Consider the following 19,029-nt stretch of genomic DNA (forward strand, 5'->3'; position numbering starts at 1 on the left):
TTAAGGCTTCCCTAACCACACTGGCGCTATGGTGTAAATAAAATAAAGAAACAAAAAGGACTTTTCCTCTCTCTGTTAAATCCTAGCTCACGTTTGCATCCAACACCAGCTCTGGCAGGATACACATTTCAAATCTGACATATTATAATCACAAAACAGAAAATAAAATTAATTTTTCTACCTTTTGTTGGTCTGGTTATATTTCAAATCTTGTTGGTCTCAAGGCTCTGGTTTTCTTCTGATAACTTGCTTGCCAGGGTCTCCTTCTTTCTTCTTTCTGCGTGCTAACCATCCATCTGCCAACTCTGTCCTCCCTTTCCATTTCCCTTCCCATCCCCAGGAAGTCTGGTATCTTTCCTTTTTTCATCTCCCTCCACAGATCCACCTTTTCTTAACTACCCTTTCATCCGGCATCTATCCCTCTTTCCCCACCACCCCAGAGTCCACCGTCTCTCCCTTTCTTTTCCCAATTACCCCTTCTATCCAGTATCTTATCCCCTCCTCCACACCATCCCTTGTGTCCAATTTCTCTCCCTTTCTGTTCCTTCCCTCCCTAAATCCCATGGTCCATCATCTCATCTCCCTCTCCTCTATTTCAGACCCATTATTTCTTTCCCCCCCCCAAAGTTTGGCATATACACGTCTCTTGAACACCCCCTTCCCTCTGTGTACTTCTAAACCAGGAGTCCCCCCTTAAGAGGTCTGCCTGTCCCACCTTAAAGGTCTGCCTGTCCCCCTTGAAGGCCTGTCCCACCCCCTTTAGGCCTGTCCCCTCCTTAGAAGGCCTGTCCCCCTCCTTGAAAGGGCCTGTCCCCCATTGAAGGCTGGCACCCTCCCGAAGGCCTTGCTACCCCCCGAAGGCACTGTCCCCCCTTGAAGGCCTGACCCCCCCTTGAAGGCCTGCCTGCCTGTCCACCCTTTGAGGCCTGCACCCCCCTTGAAAGGTTGGCACCAGCCCCTCAAAAGTGCCTGCACCATTCCCTTGAAGGCCTGTCCTCCCCCCTTGACGTCCTGCCTGCCTGTCCCCCCCTTGAAGGCCTGCCCCCTCCCTTGAAAGCCTGCACCCCCTTGAAGGTCTGCACCCCCTGAAGGTCGGCACCCCCCTGAAGGCCTACACCCCCCCTGAATGGCCTGTCCCATCCTTGAAGGGCCTGTCCCCCCCCCCTTGTAGGCCTGTCCCCCCCTTGAAGGCCTGCCTGCCTGTCCCCCCGCCTTGAAAGTTTGTCCCCCCTTGAAGGCCTGCACCCCCCTTGAAGGTCGGCACCGCGCCCCCCCTGAAGGGCCTGCACCCCCCTGAAGGCCTGTCCCCCCCTTGAAGGCCTTTCCCCCCCCTTGTAGGCATGTCCCCCCCTTGTAGGGCCTGTCCCCTCCTGAAGGCCTGCACCCCCTTGAAGGTCGGCACCACCCCCGAAGGCCTGCACCCCCCCTGAAGGCCTGTCCCCCCCTTGAAGGCCTGTCCCCCCCGCCCCTTGTAGGCTTGTCCCCCCCCCTTGTAGGCCTGTCCCCCCCCTTGAAGGCCTGCCTGCCTGTCCCCCCCTTGGAGGCCTGTCCCCCCTCTTGAAGCCTGGCACCCCCGCTTGAAGGCCTGCCACCCCCCCCGAAGTCCTGCACCCCCCTTGAAGGCCTGCCTGCCTATCACCCCTCTTCCCCCTTGAAAGCCTGCCTACCTGCCTGCCCGCCCGCCCCGCCCTGAAGGCCTGATGCCCCGACCCACCCCGAAGGACCGTTCGCACCCCCTGGCCTCCCCTCGCACTACCTATGAAGCAGCCGCAGCAGGATCGCGACGTTAGCTATCCCTGCGCTGCTTAGGAGCTGCTTCCTGCGCCGCAGTCCCGCCCCCGTCCTCTGTATGTCAGAGGGAGGGGCGGGACCGCGGCGCAGGAAGCAGCGCCCAAGCAGCTCAGGATTGCTGACGTCGCGATCCTGCTGCGGGGCTGCTTCATAGGTGTGCTGGAAGGTCAGTGGGGCAAGCGGTCCTTCGGGCGTGGGGGGGGACTGAGCGGCAAGGCCGGGAACACCCCCTCAGGGATGGCAACCCTGGCGTACGTGCTGCACCCCCGCCCCGCCCCCCTTGTACGGCCACTGCCTAGTTACTACAACTATTATATCATAGTGCTGATATGCAGTACTCACACAGAAACACAGGCACTCAAAAATATATAACAACCTATCAAAATGTATATCTATAATTAACTATATCATTGCCAAAGAAAACAAATTATTTATAAAACACACATGGGGAGTCTCAGAGTACCACACACTCTTTCACCGCACACCCACCGTGTGTTATTTAGATGTTTACTATTATTATTTTTTCTTTTTTTATCATGTTTTTATCTTTTATATCTGCTTAGAAATCTATATTCCTACAGGTAATCTCATCTTCTTCAAGTAATTAATTAAATAAATAGCGTAACAATTATCTTTCCTGCACCATTATTCATATTCATTATTTTCATTGGTTTTCCTTGTTGTATCTCTATTATATTTCTCTATTATGTTAGGCAATCCGTAATTGTATCCAAATAGCTACATAGCTTAGTTTAGTTTAGTTCATGTCGCTGATACACTGCAGCCCGGCAACGCGTTTCGGACTTTCTTCAGGACAGGGAAAGGTGCCAGTGCTATGAATTAAAAGAGCAATGCATATAATTAGCTCAAAAACGTTACTATTATAACTACAGCGATCATATCCATTTCTTACCATCTACATGCTTATTCTATCTTAGAAACACCCAGCCAACAATCTAAAGATGGCCACGGCATTACTCAGACTGCCAATCAAGGCATCACACCATTTAGGCTTCACAACTGTGCTGTTTAAACAATGAACTCTCCCTCTATAGAAATACACAGACTCGGCCTAAGTCAAAAACCATATTGTTTCAGCTAAAGTAAGCAAGTCACTTGTCTCATTCAGCCCCTCCGGTTGCATATTTTTATAATTCTACATCCACCTTAATTCCTTTAAGTTCAAGGTGCGCATAATATTTCCCGCCCTCCCACCTGATTGCAGCAGAATCAATAATTCACTCATTTAAGATCTTTAATGTTATGTTTTAAAAAACTTCCAGTGACAAACTAAGGAAGCTGTTTCATTTTGGGTATTTTTCACATTTGGGTAGTTTTCACAGGGCAAAATGTATGGCCCACATACAATTTCGGACAGGGATACTGAATAGCATATATAACATAGGCAGAATTACAAGTTGTATCATGCCTAGCAGTATACATTTTACCCATACTTGGGTGGATCCAATTCTCTCCTTCCATTGTTTAGGGGCACCACTGACAGTTATTACATGCCCTGTGCTGACCTCTATATTCACGTATAAAACCCCTTTTTTTGAGTTCAGATATTCACCCAAATTTCTCGCTAGCCTATAGGCACAAATTGGAGCCTCTCCTAAACTAGGGCTTATCAGTTGAACTACATGCCAGTGTTTTTGTACTATCTGGCTAATTCTGGTGGCTAGGAGGGAGTATTGTTGAACAAACATTACCTGAGGATCATTCTCCCTTTCTTGCTGTTATTGTAACAGTAAGGTGCGGTGGCCATATTTGGCTCTCAAATAGGCTTGATGAACTACTACCCTCGGGTAGCCCCTTTGGTAAAATCTATGTTTCATTAATCGAGCCTGGTATTTGAATTCAGTGATTGAATGACATATCCTTCTGAGACGTAAGAACTGGCTAATATGGAGACTGGCTTTTAATTTCTGGGGGTGAAAACTATGATATCTCAACAGACTATTACGGTCCGTGGTTTTAGGAAAAATCATAGTTAAAAGCTGACCTTGTATTTTCAAGTTGGTTTGAATCAAACAAAGTATCTAGTCAGAGATTGGGGTGCAGGGGAAAACAGTTTGAGTGGAATACCATTACAAATGGGAAGAGCATGAGTTAATCTAAAATCAAGAGAATTGAGGATTGGGTTGAGGGTAGCTGACACGTATTTATGGGAGATTCCTTATCAGTCATACTCTTAAAGTAATGGATGGCTCAAATATCAGAAAATACACATGCACAGAACCATTAGAAAAGTCAAAAAGGGCAATAGACTATGTTCTAATTAATTATTTTATTAAATTTTATATATAAGGGACAAGCCTCATATTATGGAGTAAATCTCCCCAAATTTGGGGTTTCTTCAAGAGAAGGAAAGCCAGTCTTCTCATACTCATCATAACATCACCGGCTTTGTCCCACCTTCCTACTAGATTAATTAATGTTTAATATTATGATCTACTTCCTACACTTAAAAAACTTCTAAATTACTATCCAACTTTAATTCATTTAATCATTGATCTAATTAATACTGTATAAAATTTATCGATTCAATAATTCATCATGATAGGGGATTCTAAAAAAAGTCTACATACCAAATTGACACTTGAAAACCCACCCAACATTAATTAAACTGGTAGGGAGGCTTGGGACAAAAGCCGGGTGATGTATCAGGAGTAAAGACTGGCTTTCCTTCTTTTGAAGAAACCCCAATAGGGGGAGATTTACTCCATAAATCGGAGGCTTGTCCCTATACATAAAAATATAGTCTACTGCCACATATTTGACTTTTCTAATGGTTCTGTGCATGTGTATTTTCTGATATTTGAGCCACCATTACTTTAAGAGTATGACTGATAAGGAATCTCCCATAAATACATGTGAGTGATTTAGGAATGTGGCAGCATAGAAATTGTATTGTATGCACTCTACAATATATCCACAATCACCACAAAAACAGAAGTAAATACAGTGTACTATATACTCCATTTCAAAGTGTAGCCAAGTGTCTGTTCAGTTTAACTACTAATGTGTTTAAAACAAGAAGTACATTATTTAAAAATCTATGTTTTCATTTTAGATCCTCAAGGATGAAATTGGTGACTATTTCATCGGTTTACTTTTAGGATTAGATAAAACATTTAGGTAAGTTAACAGGGAAGATCCAAGCTTGTGGCTATTTTAGTAAACATGTCATGTATATAATTTGCAAATACTTAACGAGGTTGGACATTAAAACCAAGGTTTCATAAACTTGCTGGATAGTCAGTTCTGAGCCTCCTTCTTGTACCACCACTGGAGGGTGCCAGAGCTTTTCTAGGTCTGGCTGATATTTAGTGTCTGTACCCGGACACTTACTGGGGATAGTTAAGACTACCATTTATGTCCTCCTACTTGCCTGGGTAGTTATGCTTACACTTGCCTTGTATATCACTGGGGCCTACACAGTGGTGTAGTGAGAGAGAGTGCGGACCATCCCAGGTGCCGTCTTGGTGGGGGAGTTGGCTCCTCTCCTCCACACCATCTGCCCACCCATTTCTCCACAACTCTTCACAGGCAAATAGCACCGTCTCTGGGATTGGGTGCAGAGGGCAAGGGGGAGGGAGCACACAGTGTGGCAATGCTGGGTGCCACAGTCCCAGGTGCCTTTTTCCCTTGCTAAACTGCTGGGCCCAGATAACTTTCTAGTCCACCCTACCTCGGATCACCCTGGAACTTACTGGAGAATGCCATGGTAGTCGGAGCTGATATTCAGGGACACACTCTGGTTACTTAAGAAACATCAATGAAGGAGACCTTGCACAATAAAGCAATTTGGGCATCTAAAGGTCTCCTTCGTTGATTGTCTTCTTGCTTTCCAAGTTCTGGGAAGGCGATAATCTCCTGTTTCTTCAAGACACTTTGGTTAAGGCCATCTAATATTTGCTCCTGACCTACTCAGGGCTCTTAGAACAGGCAGGAACTTGTCTTGCCTGGTTATATGCCTTAGAGATTTGGTCAGCTTAATGGCTCATTGACAGTATGATGCACCGCTGTGCTGAGGGACCTCAGTTCAGCTTCCTGGATCTCAAGTGTTTTTGAAGGATACTGGGAGGTACTTTGAGAGAGTTCAAAGAAGAGCAACTAAGTTAATAACGGGTATTGAGGACCTCTCATATACTGAAAGACTGAAAAAGCAAGGTGCTCTTCTCCTGGAAAAGCAGAGACTTAGAGGAGACATGATAGAAACCTTCAAGATCATGAAGGGCATAGAAAAAATAGACAGGGACAGATTTTTCAATTAAGGGGATCAACAAAGTACAAGGGGGGCACTCAGAGAATTGAAAGGGGAGAGTTTAGATACAAACGCTAGGAAGTTCTTTTTCCACACAGAGGGTGGTGGATACATGGAACGCGCTACCGGAGGATGTGATAAACAGGAGCACGCTACAGGGGTTCAAAGAAGCTTGGATAGGTACTTGGAAGACAAAGGGATTGAGGGTGTACAGATAAGCGTAGAAGGTAGATTATAGGGAAGTGGATTAGAGGTAAGTTATAAAATTAATCAGGACCTGTTCAGGCACTAGGCCTGATGGGCCGCGCGCGGAGCGACCGCTGAGCAAGATGGACCTCTGGTCTGACTCAGCGGGTGGCAACTTCTTAGTTCTAACTGACTATAAATGTCAAATATGAGGCCCATAATCTACAGTACATGGTGTTACAATATTGATCGAACAAAGGAAAAGGTGGATAGTGAAGCAGAGCTTGTACCTCACTTATTTGCCTAACAGAAGTGAATGGTTACACGGCAACATCATCTTCCAGGGCTGGTATTTGAGAGAGATGAGACCTAAAGACTCAAAAAGGGATGCCGTGAGTTTGAGTAGGATTATACCGAGGCTCAAAGCCAGTAACAGAGAATTGAGAGGTGGTTGTATGTTGAAGACACACTTCATGAATTTAAACATAGGATGGAACAAGCCACAATAGCAGCCACATAAATGGGGGAAGGAGTGACCTAATGGTTAGAGCTACAGCCTCAGTGCCCTGAGGTTGTGGGTTCAAATCCCATGCTGCTCCTTGTGACCCTGGGCAAGTTGCTCAATCCTCCATTGCCCCAGGTACATTAGATAGATTGTGAGCCCACCGGGACAGATAGGGAAAGGCTTAAGTACCTGATTGCAAACTGCTTAGATAACCTGATAGGCAGTATATAAATACCTAAATAAATAAATACAGATGTGGTTTTCAGTCCAGAACTGGATAGATAAAGGAGATATTTCAGGATGTTGGTGAGTGGATATTTGGTGGCACTTTGATGTTGGGCTTTTACTCAAGAAGTAAAATTATTTCAATTCAGTTGATAAGATTTTCTCATTGTTGCCATGAAGATATCCTTCACCTCTATTTAAAATGGAAGTGCAGCTAAAAGTTGCCATTCAATCTTTATGTTGTGTAAGGCTCCTGAGTTTAGGATAAATCCAATGCCCTGATTGTGAATGGAAGGTTGAATGCTGACACAAAATTATTGGAGTCAAGATGAGTACATCATATCTGTCTGAACCAGTACAGAGCAATGAAGATGACCAGAGCGATGCCTATGTGATTTTATCCTAGAAATTTTAAAATCAGCTGGAATGGTGGAAATGCTTATATGAGATCTATGCTCCTTGGAATTGAGAAGGCATCATGAGTCTGCTTGTTTGGAGATGGGTACAATTCTGGAGGCCGCATTATCAAAAAGATGTGCGGAGAGTTGAGTTGGTTCAGCGAATGGCCACCAGGATGGTCTCAGGACTCAAGGATCTCCCATATGAGGAACAACTGGGTAAGTTGCAGCTGTACTCACTCGAGGAACGCAGAGAGAGGGGAGACATGATCGAGACGTTCAAATATGTCACAGGCCGTTTTGAGGTGGAAGAGGATCTCTTTTTCCTTAAAGGACCCACGGCAACAAGAGGGCATCCGTTGAAAATCAGGTTTGGGAAATTTCATGGCGACACCAGAAAATATTTCTTCACCGAAAGGGTGTTTGATCGCTGGAACAATCTTCCACAACAGGTAATTGAGGCAAGCAGCGTGCCAGATTTTAAGAAAAGATGGGATTGGCATGTGGGATCTCTTCATGGAGGTAGTTAGGGGGTGGGCCATTAGTGTGGGCAGACTAGTTGGGCCGTGGCCCTTTTCTATGTTTCTATGGGTAAATATAACACAAATGAAAGATTTTAAATTTTTTATAGAAGCAAAAATATCCACATCTGGATATCCTCAGTGTTAAAATGTATGCTTGACTATTCCTATATTTAGGGATTACTCATAAGGACTGAGTTGATGGATGAGAGAATCTACCAATTGAGTACATAATAAATCACCTGCAGGGTGGATGAAAGTTGACACGCAAGTAGCCCAATTTTATGGGCCTCTCAATAGAGGGCTGCTGAACCTGCCCCTCCTTGTATTGCTCCATGGTTTGACCTCAAATATTATGTGCAATTCTTCTCGCTGTATCTGAAAAAAAAGATATAGTAGAATTAGAAAAGATACAGAGAAGTGTGATAAAAATAATAAAGGGGATGGGATGACTTCCCTGTGAGGAAAAGCTAAAGTGACTAGGACTCTTCAGCTTGGAGAAGAGATGATTTAGGGGAGATATGACAGAGGTCTACAACAGTGGTTCTTAAACCTGTCCTGGGGACCCCCAGCCAGTTGAGTTTTCAAGATATCCCTAATGAATATGCATGAGCGAGCTTTGCATGCCTACTGCCTACTTTATAGGCAAATCTCACTCATGCATATTCATTAGGGATATCTTGAAAACCCAACTGGCTGGGAGTCCCCCAGGACAGGTTTAAGAACTACTGATCTATAAAATGCTGAGTGGAGTGGAACGGGTAGATGTGAATCGCTTGTTTACTCTTTCCAAAAATACAAAGGCTAGGGGGGCATGCAATGAAGTTAGTAAGTAGTAAATTTAAAACAAACCAGAGAAAATATTTCTTCACTCAATGTGTAAATAAACAGTTAAGTTTAGCAGAGTTTAAAAAGGGTCTGGCTAATTTCCTGAAAGAAAAGCTCATAAGACATTATAAAGATGCATTTGGGAAAAGCCACTCTAGAATAAAATCTGTTTTACTCTTTTAGAATCTCACCAGGTACTTGTGAGCTGGATTTGGCCACTGTTGGAAACAGGATACTGAGCTAGATGGACCTTTGTTCTGTCCAAGTATATCAACTCTTATGTTTTTACGTCCATACCTGTGGCTGAAATTTGGCAGGATTATGCAGTTGATATTCCTCTTACCTTGTGGTTAAATAAGTCACATACCCCACTTTTGGTATCTTTTTGTTCAGTGGGTCACCGAGGGGCTGATTCTAGAAATGATGCCTGCTGTGAAAGGTGCTTACAAAATGGGTGCCTCTTGCATGTAAATCACCATTAGGTGCTGCTTCCAGAATCAAAGCTATCACAAACCCTAGGCACTGGAAATGTAGGCCAGGGTTTTAAAGGGAGAGGTATGGCCAGTGGGTAAAAAGGAGGCAGTGATGCCCCTGTAAAAGACTTTGGTGAAACCTAATTTCGAATATTGTGTACAATTCTGGGGGCCATATTTTCAAAAAGATATAAAAAAGATGGAGTCGTAACAGAAGAAGGCTACTAAAATGGTGCGTGGTCTTCATCATAAGGCATATGGGGACAGATTTAAAGATCTCAATCTGTATACTTTGGAGGATGTTTAAATACCTATGTGATATAAATGCGCATGAGTCGAGTCTCTTTCGTCTGAAAGGAAGCTTTGGAATGAGAGGGCAAAGGATGAAGTTAAGAGGTGATGGGCTCAGGACTAATCTAAGGAAATATGTTTTTACAGAAAGGGTGGTAGATGCGTGGAACAGTCTCCTGGAAAAAGTGGTGAAGATGGAGACTGTGTCTGAATTCAAGAAAGCCTGGGATAGGAACTTGGGATCTCATAGAGAAAGGAAGACATAATGGTTACTGCGGATGAGCAGACTGGATGGGCCATTTGGGCTTTATCTGCCATCATCTTTCTATTTCTATTTCCGGCACATAGATGTGTCAGAGAATCAAGAATAGCGATGCCTAATTCTGGTGCCATCCTAACCATGCCTACTTCCATGATAGACGTCACTAGGCATTGCTATTCACCAAGGTTGTAGGTGTCGGTCGCGGAAGACGCCTAGCACCACCTATTTTTTTATGCTGGTTGGCTTTTAATGGCAAATTCAATTATCGCGCCACTTAAAGCCAATTAAAAGCAATTAAGTTAGGCATCGGTAGGAGTGCTTCAGACACCTACCACCGCCTAACTTTAGGTAGCCGTTACAGAATTTCCTCTCTAATTCCAGACAGCTTTTGAATATCCAACTCATCTTGCACATTATACAATACAGTCTTTGTAAGTGAAATATTTCATTCAAATTTGTTTGCCACAAACGAAAACAGTGCTAAGGTCCAAAAAGGGTAAAATGTTACCTGCTTGCAAAATTTAGCTGTGAAGTGTACAATATAATAATTCTCTTGAAAATGATGAAATGTTAAAAAGTAAGTACTGTCGTATTATATTTAAGGTGGATGGACAATACACCCATAAGCTTTGTAGCATGGAGTAATGGTGAACCCAACTTCGCAAATAATGATGAAAACTGCGTTGTTATGTATAAAGGACTTGGTAAGTAACATTTTAAAACTTTGAATTGTATATGTTTGTACTATTTATACAATAGTACACCATTTATATATATTATGCTGAAGGGACTGAAGATGTTTCTTTAAATGGCCGATGCTGTAAAACTGCTATAGGAAAGATTGCTTAGTGTGGTATGAACTGAGGGCCAAATTCTATAAGCAGTACCTACAATGTGACACCACTCAGTGGAGTTGTCAGTGAACCGGTAGGTGCTATTTTACAGAATCCCACCTAGAGGCACTTAGGTGTGATTAGACATCGCTAGACATCCTGGAGATAGGTGCCAGTGTATTAGGCCAAGTTTTGCCGGGCCTAATTTACCAGCGCCTGACTCAGCCACCTAGCGATGCCCAACTCAGCAACATCAATTCTTCATCCTTAACCATGCCTAGTTTGCAGGTAGGCACCTAACTTTTAATTTTATTTATTTAAAATTAATTATTCAAGTAACTTCAATGGCATGGTCAATTACCACACTGTTTAAGCTAATTGAGGTAATTTAGGTTAGGCGTCACCAGGCTGCCTAAATTAGGACACCTATTGGCGCCTAACGAGGGCACCATTTATGGCGTCTGGTTTTGATTGTTTACAATTCTAAATTGCACTGAAACAATGATTTTCAGCTGTTATCAACCTATAATCGAAGGGGTCCTTTTTACTAAGGTGCGCCAACACCTTTAGTATGCACTAAAAAAATTGATGTGCATTAAGTGCCTTGTAGCTTAAAAGTATATAATGGTCTATGCGGCATTTAGCACAGGCTTAATCCATTAGCGCACCTTAGTGACGTGGAATAGCATTTTAGAAAGAACCTCCAACTTGTATTTTAGAACATGACCTGCTGACATTTCACCTGTTCTAAAATACATGAAGAAAAACACAGGGGTGGCAGACCACAAAAATCAAATAAAAATGCAAAGGGTGGAAAAGCCACAAATGACCTGAATGAGAGCAGGAGTAAAAAAAAAAAAATGGCACTTTATTAAAAATGCTATAAAAAATAAGGCAGCAAAATCCAGATAAATGGATATACTAAGGACCCAACACGGTCTGTGTTTCGGCAGCCTATGCCTTCATTAGGAGTCCGTATGTCCTGTGCTGTGCTATATAAAATCATGTAAATGATGTAAAAGCCAGGTTGACACACACAATGGTTTGTTAGTCTCCAGCTACAATGCAGAAACTGTTCTAAAACAGATGGAGAAATGACGTCCATTAACTGGTTAAGTCTAGCCTAAACATCCATTTTACAAATAAAATATGAACAGGGCCATACAGGAACATGGACAGTAATGTGGCAGCCCATGAGCAGGGTGAACACAAAGGCCCGGATTCTGTATAGGATGCCCGGGACGGGTGTCCTGTACAGAATCGGGCCTAGGCTCACCCAAAATAAACCCAATTCTGTAACCGACGTCCATGTTACAGATGACAGTTATAGAACTGGGTTACTGTAGACGCAGCTGCTATACTTATTGCAGGAAGGGATCTCCCTGTTGCGATAAGTATAGTGACCGCGGTTGCCACCCCCCGAACGATCACAGCAGGAGGGAGCCTAACCCCTCCTACCTGAAGACTGCCTACCCCTCACGTAGATCGTGGCAGAAGGGAGCCAAACCCCTCCTGCCCGAAGATACCCCCCATGTAGATCGTGGCAGGAGGGAGCCCAACCCATCCTGCCCGAAGACCACCCACCCCCATGAACAATTGTGGCAGGAGGGAGCCCAACCCATCCTGCCCGAAGACCACCCACCCCCATGAACAATTGTGGCAGGAGGGTGCCCAATCCCTCCTGCCGGACCCCCCCCCCCAATGAATCCTCCCTACCCCCACCCCCACCCCCGGCTCACCTTGGGCTAGATTCATTAACCCTCCAATCCGTGTCCGATTGGAGGCAGGCCGACCGATTCCCCAACCATCTGCATGCAAATGGGGGCGATCGGAGGCATTCCCCCAATCGACTGCACGGATCGCTAAAGCCCTGACAGTAGTGACAGGAGAAGCAGCCTATTACTTTGACCAATCAGGGACTTCCTTAGGCTCAGCCCTAAGGAAGTCCCTGATTGGCTCAGGCGCCACAGGCCCCTCCCAAGGAAGGAGCCGGAGGCGCTTCCCCGTGTATCACATGATGCACCGGGGCGGGGCCTAAGACCCACAATCACGGTGCATCATCAGGGAAGCAGGAGAAGGCGAAGGAGCAGGAGGACTTTGCGGTTCCTCCTGCTCCGGAAGATGTCGCTGGAGGCCTAAGGAGCAGGAGGGACTGAGCACTCTTCCTGCTTCCAACTGTTAGGTACAGGGGAGGTGTTGGGCCAGGCCCGACCAGGGGTGGACCGGGCCAGTCGGGATGGTGCAGTGTGCCAGTCAGGGGTGGTGCGGTGTGCCATGGAAAAAAAATGAATAACTCGGTTACCGACAGGTCTGCAGTAGTTAGGTTTGCCAATAGTAAAACCCGATTCAAAATAGCCAAGCTATTGTTAGTGAATCAATTGCTTGGCTATTTTGCAGTGACAGATATAGTTGCTAGACTTCTTCAAGGTTTAAATGCTGCTCTTTATGTGATTACTTTTCTCTTTTAATTTAGTGTAATAAAGTATTTCTATCATTTGTGGCCTACTCGATTAATTTATCTCTTCAGGGTGGAAATGTTCCTAATAAATTAAGAGGCAGTTATTACTCCAATTTTGATGATGTCTTCCCCAGGATTTTAATAATTTTAACATTGTACACTGCTTTGACAATTTATTTAAAGTGGTATATTAAATTTTAAATAAAACATAAATGTAGAAAAATCTTTAGCCACATGGCTATTTGGTAAAACTAAAGCTCTGACCATTAAGCCAATGCTACAAGATAAATCACTTTTGTATAAGGACGATATTATTATATTGGGTTTTCATTGTGAAAATTCACTAAAGTTCAACTTGCAAATTGGCAGAATTGTGAGATATTGTTATTTTCAGCCATGGATGAATCTGGACTTAGTGTAGATGCATAAACTTAGCAATCTGCACATAGACATTCCAGCAGAGGCATTTTGGGCAGAGTTACAGTGTATATATATTAATTACCCTCCCCCCCTCTTTTTACAAAAGCTGTTTTTAGTGCAGGCCAGCACGCTGAATGCTCTTTGCTGCTCCTGACGCTTATAGGAACTCTGAGTATTGGGTTCAGCGCACCGGCCTGCACTAAAATCAGCTTTTACGGTTTTGTAAAAGAGGGGGGGGGGATTAATTTATTAAAAACATGAATATAGCGTCTTCAGAACAGGTGTACATTTGTGCAAGAGAATTAAGGCACTACTGGGAGGGCCATTATAGCAGTCTATTTTATAAAAGCATATAGGCAGCTATCTTATAAAATGGGTGTATTTCACTAAATTATCCCCTCACAAGTTTGTTTTTGCAAAAGTCTTTATATTTTGAACTTGGAAAGCTACATGTATCTCTCATTCTTAAGGCATTTTTTTTTTTTTTTGCTGCTGTTTTTACAGGGTTGTGGAACGACATTAATTGTGGCTATCCACATCCATTTATTTGTGAAAGACGAAATCGTACCATCAATGCAGAATTTGTTCCTACAGAACCTTCTGTTCCAGGAGGATGCCCAAAGGAATGGTTTTCCTATAAGAAAAAGGTACTATAAGCATCAACTATATAATATCTATTTGCTAGAACTAAATGGAGAGTTAGTAGTATAATTAGCATCACTAGATTAGAAAGATACAGCTGTAAAATATTTGACAGTTCTTGTGTATTGCCTCCCTAGCTCTCATAGATTGCCCAAGCCAGTTTATAATATTTACAATAAAAAAACAAGCAAAATATAAAACAGGAGAACCAAATCCACAAACTCAAAGACGTGAAACTAGGAGTGGAAATGGCCTAAAAAGATGGTGATCAATCTTATAGCCAGAGTATACACTTTCTTAAGGCTATGAAAACACCTTGTTCAGATTTTCCCCGACCCTCAGTGGCTTTGACATCCCTTAATAGTGCTGACATCTCTAACCAAGAAGACTTAGCCATATTTTAAGCTAAGTATTCACCTTTATAAGAATTTATCAAATAATAATATAAATAAGATTAAGCTCGACTAAAAAGTAATAGACCCGATGACGAACTGACACATAAAGCTTAGGACGATGAGAAGTTTGAGTCCTGAGTGGTGCCACTGAGGGTCGGGGAAAATCTGAACAAGGTGTTTTCATAGCCTTAAGAAAGTGTATACTCTGGCTATAAGATTGATTTGAATGTATTGGCACCTTGATAAACATTTAAAATTAGTGCATTGATTTGATTTACTAAAAAGATGGTGGACACAATTTGATTCTAAAATATACTTTTTATTTATCCAAAAATGGCTCAAAAACTCAGTGACTCGACATGTACATGTTTCGGCCACACTGGCCTGCCTCAGGAGTCTGGCGAGTCCTCAGACACAAAGATATATTAATCCAAGTGCTTGATGCATGGACGCTGATATACAGCTACTAGTAATGAAATACAAACTTGCAGGGCAAAAGCGCTGGATCTGAGACAATCCTATGGAATTACTGCTGCACATAACCAGCAGCAAACATCAAGCTTGTTCCTTTTGCTGCAGCAGTAATTCCTTCATCCTATTCTCCTTCCAACTGGTGCCCAGTATTGCTTCAAGCTTATTGTCCCCTGAGGAAGTCGACGCAGTCGCTGAAACTTGGAACCTTGTTGGGACTTTGTCTGTTTTTACAAATTTCAGTCGTTTCATTTCAAATAAAAGACTTGTATCCATCAGTTGGCTGTGACATCACCAGTGCCTCTTCTTGTTGTCTTTTGCTTTGTTGCCACTTAAGTAGGTACAGACATATCTTAAGTCTTAAGCTGCAACAATTTAGGAGCTTTGTCTTTTGCAAATGTTTTGGTGAATCCAGTTTGAGACCTAGAAAGAAAGATGAGAAAGAGAAATAAGAAGTCGTCCAGGGTTCCATTTTATCTCCCCTTCTCTTTAATATCTTTGTGACCCCCATTCCTTACAATTATTCAGTCTTTAGGGGGTACCAGTTTTTACCATGCTAATAACATTCAAATGTCATTGGACTTAATTGTAATTACTCACAGGAAATTGCTTCTCTTAATAATAAACTTACTGTAAAAGCTAACTGGTTACAAACATTTAAAAAAATGAAACTCAACCCAGAATAAAACTAAGGCACTCTTAATGTGGCATAAAGGTGACTCATTATTAGCAGTAGCAATTAGCGTGATATGCTCGAGTGAAATGTTGTGGGGGCCGTGTTAATCCACTCTTCAAAGTAATATGTAAAAATAAAACAAAAACATAAAAGAAAAAAACCCACCTTTTTTTTTGGACTAACTTGATGTAGTTTATGATTAGCTTTTGAAGTTAATCCCTTCTCCCTGATCCTATCTTTTTGCTAAATGTGCAACAATATTCACTGTGTGGTTGATAATCATTCTAGGCCTGATGCTATAAAGAGTGCGTAATGCCGCCTAACGCCTAAGCACCGTTCAGCGCAGTTGTCAATCAACCACAAGGCATCATTTATAGAATCACACCTAGTGACACCTAACTTGACTTAGACATCATAATGCTAGGTGCCGGTATATTATGCTAGGGTTTTCCTGACCTAATTTACTGGCGTATAACACAGCTGCCTACTGATGCCTGTCATACCATGCCTACTTTTTGGGTAGGTGCAGGTAGATGCACCTACCCAAAGTATTGTAAGTGTCAAATACAGATCCTTATTGCATATAATGGTAAGCACTTGAACAAAACAGCTCGCGAATAATTCACCACAGGGGGCAAATTCTATAAACAGTGTCTCGATTGTAGGCAGAGGTAGGCCAATCTGGACGCATGTTTAAAAAAAAATAAAAAAAAACCAAAACCCCGAGGCAGGCTGCCTACATTCGTGAGCCTAGGGAGGTGCTTAGGGCCGCCTAAGCTCACCCAAGCCTAGGCATGGTTTCTCCCAGAAGTGACCTTAGGCAAGCTTAGGCAGCCCTAGGTGTCTCCCTAGGGCCGCAATAGGCAGCTGAAATGTAAGCCAGCAAAATGCTGGTCTACATTTCAAATAGACGCAGCTGCTTCGATGGGGGTGGGGGGGGGGGGAAAGGAGGGAGGGTCTGGCAGGAAAGACTGGGCATCCCTCCTGCTGATGTTCTTAGGGGGGGGGTTCCAGCAGGAGAGACTGAGCATCTCTTCTGTTGTGGAATGTATTGGGGTGGTGGTGGAAGGAGGCATTCGGCACTCCTCCTACCATGGACATTCAGGGGTGGGGGAAGGGAGGCTGGCTTCTGCGGTTCTGGCAGGAGGGAGTGGGTATCCCTCCTGGCAATCGACTTAGGGGATATGGGTTCCCTGCTGCGGCCGCTGAGCTGATCGCAGCAGGGAGATTCCCTTGCCACAATCAGCTTAGCAGCAACACAATTCTTTAACCAGTGCCTGTGACATGGACAGTGGTTCGAGAATTGAGGTGGTTAGGCGTCTGTTCATCAGGACTGACACGATTCTATATATGACGCCTGTGTGCAGTTCTCAGAAGCCACCTAAACAGAATCTACGCCTCAGTGTGTAGTGGTAAGTTAAGTGAGCCCAGTAGCCAAAACAATTACAGCTCTACTACTTTCTAAACTCTTAGACTTTGCCAGGAATAATTTCAGCCCAATGTCACACACTATCATAGGCACACACTTTGCGTGTGAGAAAATAACCAATTAGTGAAAATAAATCAACACCAAAATTGTAGGGGTCAGCAGGCACTGCACCAAGTTCCTCACAGAATTTGTCTTTTTTTAATTTTTTTTAAATTACCTTTTAATGGCATGGTCAATTACCTTGCCAATTAAGCTAATTAAACAATTTTGAATTCTGTACAGAATTCAGGTACACATCTACACATTGGCCTGATCTAGGCACCACTTGTAGAATCAGGGCCTCTTTGAGTTTAATAAACTCACTAGTTTGGATGTAGCTTGTCCTTGTTTCTGCAGTTCATCTGTATGAATATTGTATGCATCTATACCTGTATGCAGTGACTTGTTGACTCCTGAGGAAGGACCTTCTGCATCAAAATGCAGATCTGCGTTGGATTAAAAAAAAAAAAATCCTTGTGCTGGAATTTGTCTGGTCTGCTTCCACTCTTCTGTCATTTAATCCTCCATTGCTCAGCGTCACAAGGAGCTGCAGAGGAAAAAAAATAACATACCTTTATTTGAGTGATTCATCACATTTACAAATTTTTATTGAAATGAAACCCTGAAAAATTTAAAGCATAATAAATAATGAAAGGATATATACAAAATACAAATTGAAAAATGATAAATTAAAGAATCTAAAACAACATGCAGAATAGCTATAAACAGCCTTTTTTTTTTAAATTCTTTATTCATTTTCAAATTTACAATAAGTATAACAATATATCCAAACAAATTAACAATAAATATAACACTTAATAATCATCAATGGTACATATAATATGCTCTTATCTCCCACCCTTTCTTATCATATAATCAATCTATATATATAAAATCAGAGGTATGTATGTATGTGTGTGTGTATGTGCCGCGATCACGCAAAAACGGCTTGACCGATTTGAATGAAACTTGGTATGCAGATCCCTCACTACCTGGGATGATATGTTCTGGGGGTCTCGCGGCCCACCTGCACACGTGGGCGGAGCTGCAAACATAAAATCAGATTTCACCCATTCATGTCAATGGAAAAAATGTAAAAAGCTGCCATTCTCACAGTAATTCAAAAACGGCTTGACCGATTTGAACGAAACTTGGTATGCAGATCCCTCACTACCTGGGGTGATATGTTCTGGGGGTCTCGCGGCCCACCTGCACACGTGGGCGGAGCTACAAACATAAAATCAGATTTCACCCATTCATGTCAATGGAAAAAATGTAAAAAGCTGCCATTCTCACAGTAATTCAAAAACGGCTTGACCGATTTGAACGAAACTTGGTATGCAGATCCCTCACTACCTGGGGTGATATGTTCTGGGGGTCTCGCGGCCCACCTGCACACGTGGGCGGAGCTACAAACAGAAAATCAGATTTCACCCATTCATGTCAATGGAAAAAATGTAAAAAGCTGCCATTCTCACTGTAATTCAAAAACGGCTTGACCGATTTGAACGAAACTTGGTATGCAGATCCCTCACTACCTGGGGTGATATGTTCTGGGGGTCTCGCAGCCCACCTGCACATGTGGGCGGAGCTACAAACAGAAAATCAGATTTCACCCATTCATGTCAATGGAAAAAATGTAAAAAGCTGCCATTCTCACAGTAATTAAAAAACGGCTTGACCGATTTGAACGAAACTTGGTATGCAGATCCCTCACTACCTGGGGTGATATGTTCTGGGGGTCTCGCGGCCCACAACTCTATGTTGCTTGCTCAAGGGTGGGTTCACCCAAGAATTTATATGTTCTTGCTCCAGGAGGTGAAACTAAAAATGTTGTTTATAATCACGTTTTGCGTTAGTTGTATTGTATTCATTTTGTCAAATATTTCACATTATAATTTGAATATTGTACTTTT

At 43.1% G+C, this 19,029-nt stretch overlaps 1 protein-coding gene across 1 annotated transcript in view; it reads left to right on the plus strand.

Moving 5' to 3' along the window:
* Positions 1-19,029, plus strand: part of MRC1 (mannose receptor C-type 1) — a 239,932-nt gene that overhangs the window by 153,260 nt on the left and 67,643 nt on the right. The window contains 3 exon segments of the mRNA XM_033932883.1: positions 4,868-4,932; positions 10,354-10,454; positions 13,966-14,108. Of these exon segments, the coding sequence (XP_033788774.1) occupies positions 4,868-4,932; positions 10,354-10,454; positions 13,966-14,108 (309 nt within the window).

This window comes from Geotrypetes seraphini, chromosome 2 (assembly GCF_902459505.1).
Source record: "Geotrypetes seraphini chromosome 2, aGeoSer1.1, whole genome shotgun sequence".
NCBI classification, from domain to species: domain Eukaryota; kingdom Metazoa; phylum Chordata; class Amphibia; order Gymnophiona; family Dermophiidae; genus Geotrypetes; species Geotrypetes seraphini.